The sequence below is a fragment of the Salvelinus alpinus genome, chromosome 11, assembly GCF_045679555.1.
Source record: "Salvelinus alpinus chromosome 11, SLU_Salpinus.1, whole genome shotgun sequence".
In the NCBI taxonomy this organism is placed as follows: Eukaryota; Metazoa; Chordata; class Actinopteri; order Salmoniformes; family Salmonidae; genus Salvelinus; species Salvelinus alpinus.
Genome location: NC_092096.1, coordinates 49,202,405 through 49,220,172, shown reverse-complemented (window position 1 = coordinate 49,220,172; position 17,768 = coordinate 49,202,405). Strand labels below are relative to the sequence as shown.

At 43.1% G+C, this 17,768-nt stretch overlaps 1 protein-coding gene across 4 annotated transcripts in view; it reads right to left on the bottom strand.

Annotated features, from left to right (window-relative positions):
- LOC139534866 (collagen alpha-6(IV) chain-like) overlaps positions 1-17,768 on the bottom strand; it is a 195,887-nt gene that overhangs the window by 80,057 nt on the left and 98,062 nt on the right. For all 4 annotated transcript variants that reach the window (XM_071334353.1, XM_071334354.1, XM_071334357.1 and 1 more), the window contains exon 4: positions 7,668-7,742. In XM_071334353.1, the coding sequence (XP_071190454.1) occupies positions 7,668-7,742 (75 nt within the window). The remainder of the gene's footprint in view (positions 1-7,667; positions 7,743-17,768) is intronic.

Here is a 17,768-nt window from a genome sequence, read left to right as displayed (position 1 = left end):
CTGAAATAATAGTAGCAGCCTGTTACATTCTGAAATTGTTGCCGTAGCTTTTGATCTCAACAGTGTTTTGTTTTTGTGCTTGACTGCACTGGGCCTAATAGCTGTATTATCAGCTAGTTTAATGTGTGCGGACGAGAAAATAAACTCTTTAATTTTCTGCACATGCTTGTGGATTTTAGCATTATTCGAGAGTGTAGTATGGTTTGGTTGCATTATTCAAAATTGTAGTATGTTTAAGAATTAAGTTGCTCGAACTGTTAAATAGTTTGTGCTTACTGGCTAGCGGCTACTGTGATATTTACCGTACATTTGAGCTGCGGACCCGAGAATATCGCATTGCCAGCCACGACGAAAGGTAAGGAAAGGATGTAATGTGAAGTGAAAAGTAGAATTCTCTTTCGACCACCTGGCTCCTCAGACTCTCCTTCATATCCCGTAGTGGGAATAGGGCCTTAATGTCAAACTCCTTAGTGTCACACACATTAGCAGCAGTTAGCACTCGCTAGACGTCATGTTAAACATCTCACGTTCCTTTCTTCTATTCATCCGATCGCAAATCAACCCGTCGTAAAACAGATTTTTTATTTGTTTCTTTATCCCCTCCCCCGTATCAAAACAATTCTTGTTGGCAAGAGGGTGAGGTGAGGTTGCAGGCTTGGGTCCCAAATGGCACTCTATTCCCTATCTAGTACACTTCTTTTGACCAGGTTCTATAGAGCTCTGGTCAAACTTAGTGCACTGCGTAGAGAATAGGGTGCCATTTGAGACGCACACAAAAGTAATTCAGGGACATGATCTGGTCATGTTTTGTTAGGGGACGAGGGGCGGGGGGCAGGGGTGTAGGTAGGGGTGAAGGGGGGGGGGAATTGGATAGGGGTGGGGCATGGGTCCACTAGTGTTCCTCCCTCTGGCATTTAGAATTTGGGAGTGATCGCTGGCACACACAGACAGACAGACACAGACAGACAGACACAGACAGACAGACTCTACAAGGTGTGGAGCAGTAGCAGGACAGAACAAACAGTGGCTTGGAGCGAGGCCAGAGCAGGTGAAGGAGCCACTGTCAGGCCTTAGGGAGAAACACAGGGTAACATCTCTGTTTGCCAACATCTAGACCTGCCTAGCCCAGAACACAGGGAAACATTCCTGTTGGCCAGCATCCAGATTTGTCTAGCCTGGGCATTGTCACTGCATGAGACCACGTTGGTAAAAGGTTATCAAGTGGCTTCAGGTGAGAAGCAGGGATAGTGTGTGTGTGAGTGCGGGCGTGAGTCCTCGAGCACTCGTATGTGTGTGTGCACTGTGTGTGTGTGTTTGTGTCTAATTCTCTCAGATCAGGGACAGGTAAGGTAATTGACTACGACTATTACTAGCCTGCAGGTATCAACTTCAGCAAAGGGCTGAACACACCTAGACAGCTAGACAGGTATTGTTAGGACCTGTTTAGCTTGGACTCTCCTATATACCGTGGAGATGAGGACAGAAGATAAAATAAACCAGCCATCATTGCAGCAACAGCAGAGGATATTTTTCTGAGAGTATTAAAGTAATAATCTGCGTAAGTGTGCAAAACATGTCTGGCTAATGTCTATCTTTTTAGAATGACTGATTCGTTTACTCTCATGAACTATAACGGTCATAACGGTGATATTAGTGCGTAGGCACGCTTTTAAAGGAGAGTTGAAGTGTGTATGTATGCGTGTATGTGCGTGCATCTGACAAAAAGAAACACAAACTATATTACATTCATACCACCTTTGCTTTTCTTGAAATAACCCTTTCACTTTCTTTTCTCACTAGCACTGATTTTGCTCATAGCTACTTTACTGAGGAAAAAAATATGAATGCACTAACTGTTTGAATGCACTAACTGTAAGTCGCTCTGGATAAAAGCGCCTGCTGAATGACTGAAATGTAAAATGTACTGTTAATATATGACACAACACAACTAATGTTTAGGTTTGTTGGAGAAGAAAAAAAATCTTGTCTCATCGCTACAACTCCTGTACGGGCTCGGAAGAGACAAAGGTCGAAAGCCATGCGTCCTCTGAAACACAACCCAACCAAGCCGCACTGCTTCTTAACACAGCGCGCATCCAACCTGGAAGCCAGCCGCACCAATGTGTCGGAGGAAACACCGTGCACCTGGCGACAGGTTAGCGTGCACTGCGCCCGGCCCGCCACAGGAGTCGCTGGTGCGCGATGAGACAAAATATCCCTACCGGCCAAACCCAGACGACGCTAGGCCAATTGTGCATCGCCCCACGGACCTCCCGGTCGTGGCCGGATGCGACAGAGCCTGGGCGCGAACCCAGAGTCTCTGGTGGCACAGCTAGCGATGCAGTGCCCTAGACCACTGCGCCAGCCGGGAGGCCCGAAAAACATGTAATTTGACCAAAGCTGTCATTTCTGAAGGTGACTACAACATTTAGACAACACCTCACCTCGCCCCTACCTGGGCTTGAACCTGGGCTTGAACCTGGGCTGCACACATCAACAACTGACACCCACGAAGCATCGTTACCCATCGCGCCACAAAAGCCTCGGCCCTTGCAGAGCAAGGGGAACCACTACTTCAGGTCTCAGAGCGAGTGACGTCACCCGATTTAAACGCTATTAGCGCACACCACCGCTAACTAGCTAGCCATTTCACATCGGTTACACTCACCTCCCTTTTGACCTCCTTTTCCGCAGCAACCAGTGATCCGGGTCAACAGCGTCAATGTAACAGTATTGCTTCCGTCCCTCTTCTCGCCCCAATCTGGGCTCTGCACACATCAACAACAGCCACCCTCGAAGCATCGTTACCCATCGCGCCACAAAAGCCGCGGCCCTTGCAGAGCAAGGGGAACAACTACTTCAAGGTCCTCAGAGCGAGTGACGTCACCAATTGAAACGCTATTAGCGCGCACCACCGCTACTAGCTAGCCATTTCACATCGGTTACACTTACACAGTGCCTTCAGAAAGTATTCAGACCCCTTGACTTTTTCCACTTATTGTTACGTTACGGCCTTATAATAAAATGGATTAGATTTTTAAAAATCCTCAAATCTACACACAATACCCCATAAATAATAAAAGCAAAAACTGTTTTTTTGAAAATAATTATTTACATAAGTATTCAGACCCTTTGCTATAAGACTCGAAATTGAACTCAAGTGACCTGCTTCCATTGATCATCCTTGAGATGTTTCTACAACTTTGAGTCCACCTGTGGTAAACTCAATTGATTGAACATGATTTGGAAAGGCACACACCTGTCTATATAAGGTCCCACTGTTGACAGTGCATGTCAGAGCAAAAACCAAGCCATGAGGTGGAAGGAATTGTCTGTAGAGCTCAGAGACAGGATTGTGTCACGGCACAGGTCTGGGGAAGGGCACCAAAAAATGTCTGCAGCATTGAAGGTACACAAGAACACAGTGGCCTCCATCATTCTTAAATGAAAGAAGTTTGGAACCACCAAGGCTCTTCCCAGAGCTGGCCGCCGAGCCAAACTGAGGAATCCCGGGAGAAGGGCCTTGGTCAGTCAGGTGACCAAGAACCCGATGGTCACTCTGACAGAGCTCTAGAGTTCCTCTGTGGAGATGGGAGAAACTTCCAGAAGGACAACCATCTCTGCAGCACTCCACCAATCAGGCCTTTACGGTAGAGTAGCCAGACGGAAGCCACTCCTTAGTAAAAAGGCACATGACAGCTCGCTTGGAGTTTGCCAAAAGGCACCTAAAGGACTCTCAGACCATGAGAAACAAGATTCTCTGGTCTGATGAAACCATGATTGAACTCTTTGGCCTGAATGCCAAGGGTCACATCGTGAGGAAACCTGGCACCATCCCTACAGTGAAGCATGGTGGTGGTAACATCATGCTGTGGGGATGATTTTCAGCGGCAGGGACTGAGAGACTAGTCAGGATCGAGGCAAAGATGAACGGAGCAAAATACAGAGAGACCCTTGATGAAAACCTGCTCCAGTGCGCTTAGGACCACAGACTGGGGCAAAGGTTCACCTTCCAACAGGACAACGACCCTAAGCACACAGCCAAGACAACGCAGGAGTGGCTTCAGCTTATAAGAAATCCCGCTATGCCCTCCGACGAACCATCAAACAGGCAAAGCGCCAATACAGGACTAAGATTGAATCGTACTACACCGACTCCGATGCTTGTCGGATGTGGCAGGGCCTGCAAACTATTACAGATTACAAAGGGAAGCACAGCCGCGAGCTGCCCAGTGACACGAGCTTACCAGACGAGCCCAATCACTTCAAGGCAAGCAACACTGAGGCATGCATGAGAGCATCAGCTGTTCCAGTCGACTGTGTGATCATGCTCTCCGTAGCCGATGTGAGTAAGACCTTGAAACAGGTCAACATTCACAAGGCAGCTGGGCCAGATGGATTACCAGGACGTGTGCACCGGGCATGTGCTGACCAACTGGCAGGTGTCTTCACTGACATTTTCAACATGTCCCTGATTGTGTCTGAAATACCAACGTTTCAAGCAGACCACCATAGTCCCTGTGCCCAAGAACACTAAGGTAACCTATCCCTCAACGTAATCAAGACAAAGGAGATGATTGTGGACTACAGGAAAAGGAGGACCGAGCACGCCCCCATTCTCATCGAAGAGGCTGTAGTGGAGCAGGTTGAGAGCTTCAGGTTCCTTGGTGTCCACATCACCAACAAACTAACATGGTACAAACACACCAAGACAGTTGTGAAGAGGGCACGACAAAACCTATTCCTCCTCAGGAGAGTGAAAAGATTTGGCATGGGTCCTCAGATCGTCAAAAGGTTCTACAGCTGCAATATCGAGAGCATCCTGACTGGTTGCATCACTGCCTGGTATGGCAACTGCTCGGCCTCCGACCGCAAGGCTCTCTATACCAGGCGGTGTCAGAGGAAGGCCCTAAAAATTGTCAAAGACCCCAGCCACCCCAGTCATAGACTGTTCTCTCTGCTACCGCATGGAAAATGGTACCGGAGCGCCAAGTCTAGGACCAAAAGGCTTCTCAACAGCTTTTACCCCCAAGCCATAAGACTCCTGAATAGGTGACCAAATGGCTACCCGGACTATTTGCATTGTGTCCCGCCACCCCGCACCCGCCAACCCACTCTTTAACGCTGCTGCTACTCTCTGTCATCTATGCATAGTCACTTTAACTATACCTACATATTACCTCAATCAGCCCGACTAACCGGTGCCCCCGCACATTGACTCTGTACCGGTACCACCTATATATATCCTCGCTACTGTTATTTTCACTGTCATTTTACTTTTTATTTTTGAATTCTTTACTTATATATTGTTTACCTAATACCTATTTTTTACTCAAAAATGGCACTGTTGGTTAGGGCTTGTAAGTAAGCATTTCAACACCTGTTGTATTCGGCGCACGTGACAAATAAACTTTGTTTTGATTTGAACAAGTCTCAGAATGTACTTGAGTGGCCCAGCCAGAGCCCGGACTTGAACCTGATCGAAGATCTTTGGAGAGACCTGAAAATAGCTGTGCAGCAACACTCCCCATCCAACCTGACAGAGCTTGAGAGGATCTGCAGAGAGGAATGGGAGAAACTCCCCAAATACAGGCGTGCCAAGCCTATATCGTCATACCCAAGATGCTGTAACTGCTGCCAAAGGTGCTTCAACAAAGTACTTAGTAAAGGGTCTGAATACTTATGTAAATGTAATATTTCAGTTTTTAATTTGTAATAAATTTGCCAAAAATTATTAAAACCTCTTTTTGCTTATCATTATGGGGTATTGTGTGTAGATTGATGAGGAGGAAAAACGATTTAATTAATTTTAGAATAAAGCTGTAACATAACAAAATGTGGAAAAAGTCAAGTAGTCTAAAAAACTTTCCAAAGGCACTGTACCAGACTTTCAATGCAACAGTATGTGTTTTCTGACTTTGTTTTGCAAGAACCACAACTACTTTCTAGTACTTAAAGTATTTGACCCAGGTCCGCTTTGAACTTCATAAAACACATTTAATTGTACCTATCCGGTGTATGCGACAATAAAACATTTTTCTTTTAAATAAACAATTGTGACATGCGTGGATATGGACGAGAAGCCAAGATAGTGCCTCCTGTAGTAGGAGAGGAAGAATAGATGTGTGACTCGTTTCAGGAAACTAGGTGTATGTCGCGCGTCACTACTGCACAGGAGAGCCATTCGAACGTAAAAATAAATGTTTTATAGAAATGCCTTCTGGAACATGTGAACTTTCATTTGCCATTCAAATCTAGCTAGCTACATTTTCAGATATCATACGTTTCTAATTTTGTCAGAAAGTTGTTTTCATTGTAAGTTAAAGTGTACTGTTAGCTAGCTAGAGAACGCTAGCTGGCTGGTTCGCTAGCTAACGTTACGTGTATGATCTGTGTAGTAATATTATTCGTATCTCAGAGCCATTTGCATTGATAATTATAACCTAATATTAGCTAGCTAGCTAACATTGAACCTAGTTGGTTAGCTTTAGCTACCTGCATATTCATGCAGGGTAGTAATGTTATGAGTTGGGATTATTATTCATTGTTTAGGTAGCTAACATGTTTAAACAAAAGACCCACTATGCAAGTAGCCATTTCACTGTACCGTTTACACCTTCTGTATCCTGTGCATGTGACAAAAAAACATAGATTTGATTTGATATAGCGTGTGTTTACCAGAGACGGTAATTTGAAGAACAACATGACCTGCAACAAAGTCAAATTAGGATATAACGTTAGGCTAATGAGACAGTGTCCAAGTTCTAAAATTCTCCAGTAGAATGTCCTACTTTTATTTCGTCACACTCACAACCGTAAGCTATTTTCTGTAATTATCTCGCCATTAACTTGTAAATAACGATCTTGTCGTGAGTTTATTTTCCTGAAATAATGAACACAAATTAGCTAAAGTTAAGATGCTGTCATATGGTCATTATTTGAACTGTCTAGCCAGCTAACTTAACATTAGCTAGCTAGCTAACAAGCTTGAAATGAAATAAAACATTGTTTAGAAAGTTGCTTTTAGTTGCCTGGTTTGCTAGGTTGACATATACTAAATTCATTTTTAAACGGATAGGTTTATTGGTGTTAAAATACACCAGTTATGCTATTTTGGATGACCAGGCTGCTGACGTCTTTCAGCCTGTTGTTTTTGTGTTTATACTTTTACATAATGACAATGACAAGTTTCATGTCGGATGACAATAGAATGTTCATGAGGTGACTGCGACAACTTTCTACAGACATGTTCGATACACGTAGTATAAACCAGCCTTTAGTCTTGAAGTCATTGGTTGTTTAATACACTACCATACTCACTCTGTTTAGCACATGGCCTCACATGTGAATCCTTAAAGAGATGGGTGGGGCTAAAGCTTAAGAGGGTGTGAAGAAGAGCTCTCCAATAGGTGTATCAAAACATTCAAGGGCCATTTTCTCAAAAGTGGGGTTACAAGTTTATCAACTTTCAAAGCAGAATTACTTTCCCATTGTTCCTCAACTGTAGTCTATGATATACGATTTTCTAGATACAAGTCTCTATTTTTATCCAATGTAAAAAAATAAAAAATGTTATGTTATGGTACATAAGACTGAATCGAGCGGGTCGGTCACAGATGTGAATGTGTGTGAGAGGGAGAGAGAATAGAGATGTATTCATGTCTTACCCTGCTGCCTTTCTCTGGGTTACAATTGCATCCCCCACTACAGTCCAACCCATTACACGGTTCTCCTGTAGTCCCCTGGAGAGAGAGAGAGAGAGAGAGAGAGAGAGAGAGACCGTTAGTATTACATTATGTACTGTATGCCATTAAGCAGACACTTTTATCCAAAGCGTCTTGAGGCGTGAATACATTTTCATATGGTTGGCCTTAGTGGGAATCAAGCCCCATGCAAGCCCCATGCAAGCTACATGCAAGCCCAATGCTCTACCAACTGAGCCAGGAGGGAGAGATAGAGAGACCCGCAGTGTCCAATCACAGCAGTATGATTTGTTGCCATGACAAAAGGGCAACCAGTGGAGCACAAACAACATAGTAAATACAACCTACAGTGCCTTCGGAAAGTATTCAGATCCCTTGACTTTTTCCACATTTTGTTACGTTACAGACTTATTCTAAAATGTATATATTTTTTAAATTCCCACCATCACTCTACACACAATACCCCGTAATGACAAAGCTAAAACAGGTACACTCTAGAGCTCTGTCAGAGTGTCCAACGAGTTCTTGGTCACCTCCCTGACCAAGCCTCTTCTCCCCCGATTGTTCAGTATGGCTGGGCAGTCAGCTCTAGGAAGAGTCTTGGTGGTTCCATATTTCTTCCATTTAAGAATGATGGAGGACAGTGTTCTTGGGGACCTTCAATGCTGCAGACAATTTTTGGTACCCTTCCCCAGATCTGTGCCTCGACACAATCCTGTCTCGGAGCTCTACAGACAATTCCTTCCACCTCATGGCTTGGTTTTTGCTCTGACATGCACTGTGAACTGTGGTACCTTATATAGACAGGTGTGCCTTTACAAATCATGTCCAATCAATTGAATTTACCACAAGTGGACTCCATTCAAGTTGTAGAAACATCTCAAGGATGATCAATGGAAACAGGATGTACCTGACCTCAATGTCGAGTCTCATAGCAAAGATTATGAATATATATGTAAATAAGGTATTTCGGTTTTTTATTTTTAATACATTTGCAAAAATTCCCCAAAATCTGTTTTCGCTTTGCCATTATGGGGTATTGTGTGTTATTTATTTAATACATTTTGGAATAAGGCTGTAACTTAACAAAATGTGGAAAAAGTCAAGGGGTCTGAATACTTTTCCATTTTATACTTTAACTACGTGCACACTTTTAGAACACTGTACATAGCCAATAATATAACATTCGAAATGTCTATATGCTTTTAAAACTTTTGTGAGTGTAATGTTTACTCTTGTTTCCCTTGTTTATTTCCCTTTTGTTTTATTGCCTATTCCAGTTACTTTGGCAATGTAAACATATGTTTCCCATGCCAAAAAAGCCCTTTGAATTGAATTGAATTGAGAGAGAGAGAGCGAGAGAGAGAGAGAGAACCACATGCAGTACCAGGCTTAACCTCTAGGACAATACTTTCAAGTGCTGCATTTGATTTGATTTTCTTTGCCGGGTACAATTGAACCAATGGAATAATATAGAATAAGTGTTTGATCTATGTTTTTGATCCACATCTGCTAACAAATATCTTATCACGATGAAAAATGTTATATGAGGAATAAACAACCGCCATGCTTTTTTGTTCAAGATGTGTAGTGGGTTTGATTATCCCACTGAAACAAACACACAACATGTTTAACATATTGTAAATGATCAGAAATAGAGAGGAAAAGACTGGGTGCCACATACCAGGACAGTCTAACCACTATCTGATAAGTAGAGCTCTTACATGGGGAATACATATGGGATCTGCTATCATAGTTTATCAATCATGCGTCAACCTTAATGCAGCTTTTGCTCAAAATGAATACACATTTTAAACTTCTCCCCCTGCCTATTTCAATAATCACATCGAACTTTATTTATAAAGCACATTTCTTAAAGAAAGGGGATGCATTTCAAAGTCCTAAATAAAATAATAAAAGGTGAGAAAGATAAAAACTAGACAAATTAAAAAATAGTAAAACAAAGTTAGACAAATTAAAATAGTAAAACAAAGTTAGACAAATTAAAATAGTAAAAAAATAATACTAATAACAGTGGACTGAGAGATGCATTAAAATAAATGAAAATGTATAAGATATATAAAATGGGATAAAATAAATAAAATAGATACTGAAAGCACAGCTAAAAAGGTTTCTAAAATGGTTTCTACAGTTTCTGAGGCCCTCAGATCCTCCAGCAGGCTGTTCCAAATGTCAGGATCATGGTGGCTGAAGGCTAGCCTCGCCAAAATGTTTGGTTATGACCTTTGGAACAACTAAAAGGCCAGAGGATCTGAGGGACCGACCAGGCACATATCTTAAAAGCATGTCAGACATGTCTTTGTGTGCAAGGCCTCATGGTGCTTTAATTTTTTAATAAAAAAAAATATATATTCTAAAATGAACAGTTAACCAATGCAGGGACTTTTAAGATAGGTGTATGTCTCAATAGTCCTTGCACGTTATGCTTAGTTGGAATACCTACAACAACTTAAAATCCATCACACTATTAGTATAGATAAAGTACATAAGCCATCTCACACATACCAAAGCCCGTTCACAGAACAATGTGTATGCTCCTTTCTCAGAAACCAGAGCGGGACAGAAAACAACCTCTCATGTGAGAAACTCTGTATGTAGGTCTACATACAGACTCGAAGCCTACTCATGAACAGCCAGTCAGTCTGTCAGTCAGTCAATATTGAGACCGTCTGGGAGAGGGAACAATGCAATATAGGTCCTTTCATAGAGGATTAAAACACCCCAGCAGCAGTCCTGGGCTAGGGGCTCCTAGGGGCCAGCTAGGGGCTAGCTAGAGGTCAAGGGTCAGGGATGGCGTTTCAATGCGATTAGGGATGAAAGGGTGTCGGTTGCGTCCTGGGGAGGTGAGCAGCCTGGTCTCATAGACTAGACGTAGTATATGTTATGTTTGGTATGGTTACATAAAACAGAAGGTTATTGAAGGCAAAAATGAAAGGAGGGTGGTTGGTCGGCATTGATGGGTAGGCTTATAATGGGAACGTCTATCAACTCTGAGGTTGCGTGTTCAAATCTCACCGTGGACAACTTTAGCATTTTAGCTAATTTGCAACTACTTACTGTTTTTAGCTACTTTGCAACTACTTATCATGTTAGCTAACCCTTCCCATAACCTTAACCCCTGGCCTTGCTAATATTAGCCACCTAGCTAACGTTAGCGTTAGCCACCTAACCAACGTTAGCCACAACAAAATTGGAATTCATAATATATCATATGTATTGCAAATTCTTAAAATATTGTACAAATTGCGATTCGTAAAATATCATACAAATTGTAATTCGAAACATATCCTACAAATGGTTATTTGTAACATATCATACGAAATGGATGATGGAAAACCACAAATGAACACATACCATACCATACCAATGAGTAACACATCATATTAACTTGAGTGCCCCGGATTTTCACTTACTATGTTACATCTACCCCTGAATCCAGGTTGAGGTGAGAGGAGAGAGAGAGGGGGTTTGAGGGGGTGGGAGAGGTGACGTGGTTTGGAGCTGTACGGATGTGGGTTGTAAAGAGTGAGGTGGTTGTGATAGTTATGTGTGTGTCTGTACGGGTAGTGTGTTCGTGATTGTAGTGTGAGTGTAAGTTATACCCCTCATCTATATTTGAGTATGTCATAGGGAGTAAGGTGGAGGTGAAAGGGTAGGGGATGTGATAGGTGAAGGGACAGGGGTTGGAATGCAAGGCCAAAATTATATGGAATTAGGCCCAGGATCCCAGGGGCCCTGTAAGCAGATCAACATGACGATGGTCCATCTGGACTTAAAATTGAACTACAAAGGAACCATGTTGAAACCTCACAGCCTGTTGTGGTGTCTGGCCATACAGATGTGAATGTGTGTGTGTGTGTGTACCACAAGGTGCATGGTGAACACCCCTACAGGTTGTTGCAGCCGAAACGTTGAGCAAACACAGTCCCAGGTTCATAGATCATAGACCACTTCACATGACCAGCAGACATGTCACTAGCTACCTCCTCAAACTCTTGACCTCACTCTTACAGGGGGGTTCTCTTTAACAAATACAAGGGAAGGAGGGGGTGTGTGGGGGGGGGGGGGGGGGTGAGATAGAAAGAGAGGGAAAGTCTGTCCTCTCTCCTCGCTCTCTCTGTTGGTCAAGTTCACCCTCTCTTTCCCGCACTCTTTCCTCTGATCTCCACACTCATCCTAATCACAGTGACAGAAGCAGGGCAAGGTTACTCCACTGGAGAGAGAGAGAGCGAGGGAGACAAAGAGAGTGGGAGAAAGAGAGAGAGAGAGAGAGTAAAGACAGAAAAAGAGAGAAAGAAAGAGAGAGCGTCAAGATAGAAAAAGAGAGAAAGAAAGAGAGAGAGCGTAAAGACAGAAAGAGAAAGGCCATGGTCTCCACATGCTACTTCAGAAAAGAGAGCTGTCAAACTTTTGTCATGGGACTCCCTCTCTCTATTCAGCTTCCAGCCCAGTCAAAATCCTAATGTGAAAGTATCCTACCTCACATGTTGATGCCCTACTCTATTGGGTTCCCACGCCAAGCGTGTATGTGTGTGTGAGTGTCTTCGAAAGGATTATTCATTTAAAGACACCACACCTTGACCTTCTACTTTCCCTGCCTCCCTATGAAAAGCCAGTGGGGGAGATGTACAATAGGGTGGAACTTAAGGAGTAATCTGCGGCCCCACACACACACACACACACACACACTAGGGTTGGGCGGTGTCACGCCCTGACCGTAGAGAGCTTTTTATGTCTCTATTTTGGTTTGGTCAGGGTGTGATTTGGGTGGGCATTCTATGTTCCTTTTTCTATGATTTGTATTTCTTGGTGTTTGGCCGGGTGTGGTTCTCAATCAGAGGAAGCTGTCTATCGTTGTCTCTGATTGAGAACCATACTTAGGTAGCCTTTTTTCCCACCTGTATTTGTGGGTAGTTGTCCATGTATAGTTGCCTGTGAGCACTACGTTGGCGTCACGTTTTTGTTTTGATGTTTATTGTTTTGTTGGCGACATCTTATAATAAAGAAGTATGTACGCTAACCACGCTGCACCTTGGTCCTCTTCTTACGACAGCCGTGACAGGCGGTATCCAGATTTTCATACCGTAATACCGTTCCTGTACCATAACGGGGTATACGGTATTACGGGCAGTGCAAGAGCGCTATTTCTTTCCAAACATAATATATACACTGTATTTAAATAAAAATACGAATACAATTCTGTACAAAACAATTTAGGCAGAAGGGATCTTTATCCAGGAGGGGATTGATAGTCACCACTGTAACCAAGAAGATTGATCTTAAGCTAGCAAACCAAATGCATAGCTGTAGCCTTGAACTGGAGCTAATTTATTTGGCACATTAGATAGTAGATTAGATAGTTAACTTAAGTTACCCCTGCATTTCTAAATATCCTGGTATACGTTATACTGCCCAAGCCTAACACACACACACCCTTTGGGGCGGGAGAGAAGGATTAATTTACACTCTCTGACAAACAAGGGGAGAGAGAGAGAGTGAGCGAGAGATGAGGATTTGCTTTCTGTGTTGAGGTAGAGTTGAAATAGGCTTTGGAGCAGAAGGCGCTGCCTTGGATTGGGTGGACTTCTATGCCTGTGGTAGAATGTGTTCTCAATGAGGAGTGTTCTTTGAGATTTTCTTTACCGTTCACAAAATATTGCACACAGACAAGCACACACAAATACAGACACACACTACATCCAACAGCCATAGACAACAGCGATCCAACCTTCTACAGATGTGAGTCTGTCATCTCCAAGTAACCCAATATTGGCTCTCAATTTTTAACCAATGTTTATCAATCAATCAGACCTATTTGCTTATACTTGACAGAGTAAACACCAGGTACATACCGCAGTGCTATTAAGCACCCACCTTAATAATCACATCACTGCTCTGATAACACATGTTCAGGCCCTAGTATTGCCCCTCTGTGTTTACTCTACTAACTCATCACTCCACTACCTGTCAATCAAAGTGTCACCCAGCTCCTCGACACAACGTGAGGGAAAGAGTATTGTACACAATACCCCCCCCCCCCCACCCACAGAAATTCAGTAACGTAATCTGATTACCTTCCCTTTAAGAGGCCAAAGAAGAAGACAAGAAGGATCCAACAAACATTTGATTTGTCATAGTGGTCTCTGACTTCTGGTCAGGTAAGACTCGCTCAGATGGAACAAACTTAATCATGAGCCTTTTTTCAAAGCTGAATTAAACGTCATTGAGAAAACAGAAGTGTCAACAACAACAAAAACATTCTCGCAAACATCCTTTCAAAATGTAAAAGTAATCCAAGAAGTAATGATCTAGTTTTTCAAAAGTATCTGTAATATGATTACAATATTTTTGTTGGTAAAATTATTTTGTAATCAGATTACATGTAATCAGTTACTCCCTAACCCTGCCTGACAACATAAAAGTTCCTCGTTGACAGTTAAACCTGATTGACTGATCTCTGAGTGACCTCATCAGGTAGTGCATACTGTATTTTACCATGATGTTAACAAACTGTCATGCAAAGAAAACTAAACCCGCCTTAGTGGGTCTGTTTGAGGAGAGATGGATGGAGGGATGGCAAGATGGATGGAATGATGGAGGAAAGAGAGGGAGCGAGAGAGTGCACATTAGCCACTTGTCTTTCCTGTCCTTTCTGTGAAAAAAAAAGTATATTGTTAAAGAAGAGAAGGCTGGAGGGATGAAGGGATGGAGGAATGGAGGAGTAGAGGAAAGGAGGGACCTTTTGTGTGAGAGATGGGATGTTGTTAAAGGGACAGTCAGGAATCTGGTAAATGTAAATCTAGTAGTCTGGTCTGTCAACGTGTGTCAGTCTGTGTGACAGGTAGTGTATATCTGACCTCACTCTGACTCTGTTACGGTGATATAGAGGGAAAACAACATGAGAGGGAGAGATGAAAAGGGAAGATGGAGAGATGTCACAGAGAAAGGAAAAGAAGAGAAGGAGTAGGGAGAGAGAGAGAGAGACATACTCATAAAGTATCCACCAATGTGGGCCATCCAAATAGAGGCCATCCTTAGCAAGTAGAGGAAGTTGTTGTGTAAATGAATCCAAACAGGAACCAAAGCAAAATATTGTAAATATTGTTAACACAATTACATTTGAGTCATTTAGCAGACACTCTTATCCAGAGCGACTTAAAGGAGCAATTAGGGTTAAGTGCCTTGCTCAAGGGCACATCAACAGATTTTTCACATAGACGGCTTGGGGATTCAAACCAGAGACCTTTTTGGTAACTGGCCCAATGCTCTTAACCGCTAGGCTACCTGCACTCCATGACAAAAGACGTGGTGATCGCCTTAATCAATGTCAGATTTATTTTTCACATTTAGTAAACAGCGAGCTAGATCATTTGGAAGGTTATGGTGGGGGAATGGGAGTGTGTGTGTGTGTGTGTGCGTATATGTATTTTTCTGGTAAACATCTATGGTTTCTCCCATTAAACCTATGAATTCTTCTTGCGAAACGCAACTGTAGCCTAACCGACTGTATCAACCATATCTATGCATAGTCACTTTACCTCTACCTACACGTACATAGTACCTCAATTACCTCAACTAACCTGTGCCCCCGCACATATACTCTGTAAAGGTACCACAGGTATTGTTGCTCTTAGTTGTTGCGCCTAGTTTTTTTTCCCTTTATTTTTTCCTTCAGTTTATTTTAGTAAATACTTTCTTAAGACACATTTTTCTTAAAACTGCATTGTTGGTTAAGGGCTTGTAAGTAAGCATTTTACTGTAAGGTCTACACCTGTTGTCATCGGCGCATGTGACAAATGCAATTTTGTTTTGATTTGGTTTTGATTTGATACCGACTACAGCGTATCTGGCTAGGCTAAAGTAAACTGAGGACTGGAGTACCCTAAACTGCTTCCAGACCTCATATCTTTCTCTAACGAGAGAACATGTAAACAGGTGCCCGGACACAAGTTTAGACGGTTTATGACAGTTCCACAAGGCCACTGTTCAGAAACTGAGCTACCAAACTCTAAATTCCTTGTCAATCCCGTCGTGTTGAAGAGAAAAGGGGCCAATAGGGGGCAAAGGGATTTGGTCTATGTATGCCATGCCCCCAACCCACTCTGTCAAGAGAAAGACCGTTTTACTGCAACAAGTCCGAACTGTATTGGCAGGACTGCATGTTTGGCTAATGCCACATATCATCTTCTCTTTACGGGTATTTCTTGAATATAATCTTAAGTGTGATTGATTAGTACAAAATGACATAGCTATTGTTATCAATCATGTGAATTGTGTTCCTCAGGGATAGTGTCCTCGTACGAGGTGAATTCTGCCTCAAATACCAGTAGACAACCACCTGACATCAATCAATGTCAATTCCTGACCTTTAGCCCAGTAGCATCCCTTCAGCTCAGCAGCTGACCTTTAGCTCAGGAAGAGTAGCTGCTGCTTCTGCAAAAGCTACTGGGGATCAAAACAAACAAACAAGCTCAGTAGCTCACCTTCATGTGAGGTCACGTGAAGGTATGCCAAAGGAGTACCTAGCCAATGGAGTGCCTAGTTAGCCCTGACCTCAGTAGCACGCACACACACAGATTTAATCAACCTTTACCTCAGATATAACGTCTTAACTTACAACATGCAAGTTCTCCACTAACCAATAAGATACCTCGTTAGTACATGTACTGTATGTACTGTATGTTCAAACGGGGTGTCAGATATAAGTGACCAATTACATATCGTAGAGATATTACATACAAAAAGCTGCCCGTTTTGACTTACAGTATGCAAATTCTCACTGGCCAACGGGAGAGCCATGTCCAAATGTGGTGTCAGATATACGTGATGTGCTCAATGGCCTATAGTCATTAAAGTACTCATCAGGATTAACGGAGGCATTTTACAACATTTTACAACGTTACAATGTCTCGGGGGGGCTTAAAAATCGAGTGAATGTGAGTGAACTCCGTACACATACAATGCAACACATGCATACTAGTCTGTACATACATACAGTAATCACTTTACATTCTATATGAAGGGGGGCCAGAAGGGGATTAGGGAAAAAAAAATATTTGTCACATGCGCCGAATACAACAGTGAAATGCTTACTTACAAGCCCTTAACCAACAATGCAGTTAAGAAAATCCCTAAAAAACTAAGTGATAAGAATGACAAAAAATTAAAGAGCAGCAGTAAATAACAATAGCGGGGCTATATACAGGGGGTACCGGTACAGAGTCAATGTGTCAATGTGCGGGGGACACCGGTGTCGACGTAATTATGTACATGTAGGTAGAGTTATTAAAGTGACTATGCATAGATAATAACAGAGGGTAGCAGCAGCGTAGAAGAGGGTGGGGGGTGGGCAATGCAAATAGTCTGGGTAGCCATTTGATTAGCTGTTCAGGATTCTTATGGCTTGGGGGTAGAAGCTGTTTAGAAGCCTCTTGGACCTAGACTTGGCGCTCCGGTACCGCTTGCCATGCGGTAGCAAAGAGAACAGTCTATGACTAGGGTGGCTGGAGTCTTTGACAATTTTTAGGGCCTTCTGACACCGACCGCCTGGTATAGAGTGTTCCCGGATGGCAGGAAGCTTAGCCCCAGTGATGTAGTGGGCCATACGCACTACCCTCTGTAGTGCCTTGTGGTCGGAGGCTGAGCAGTTGCCATATCAGGCAGTGATGCAACCCGTCAGGATGCTCTCAATGGTGCAGCTGTAAAACGTTTTAAGGATCTGAGGTCCCATGCCAAATCTTTTCAGTCTCCTGAGGGGGAATAGGTTTTGTCATGCCCTCTTCACGACTGTCTTGGTGTGTTTGGACCATGTTAGTTTGTTGGTGATGTGGGCGCCAAGGAACTTGAAGCTCTCAACCTGCTCCACTACAGCCTCGTCGATGCGTGCTCGGTCCTCCTTTTCCTGTAGTCCACAATCATCTCCTTTGTCTTGATCACATTGACGGAGAGGTTGTTGTCCTTGCACCACACGGTCAAATCTCTGACCACCTCCTTATAGGCTGTCTCATCGTTGTCGGTGATCAGGCCTACCACTGTTGTGTCATC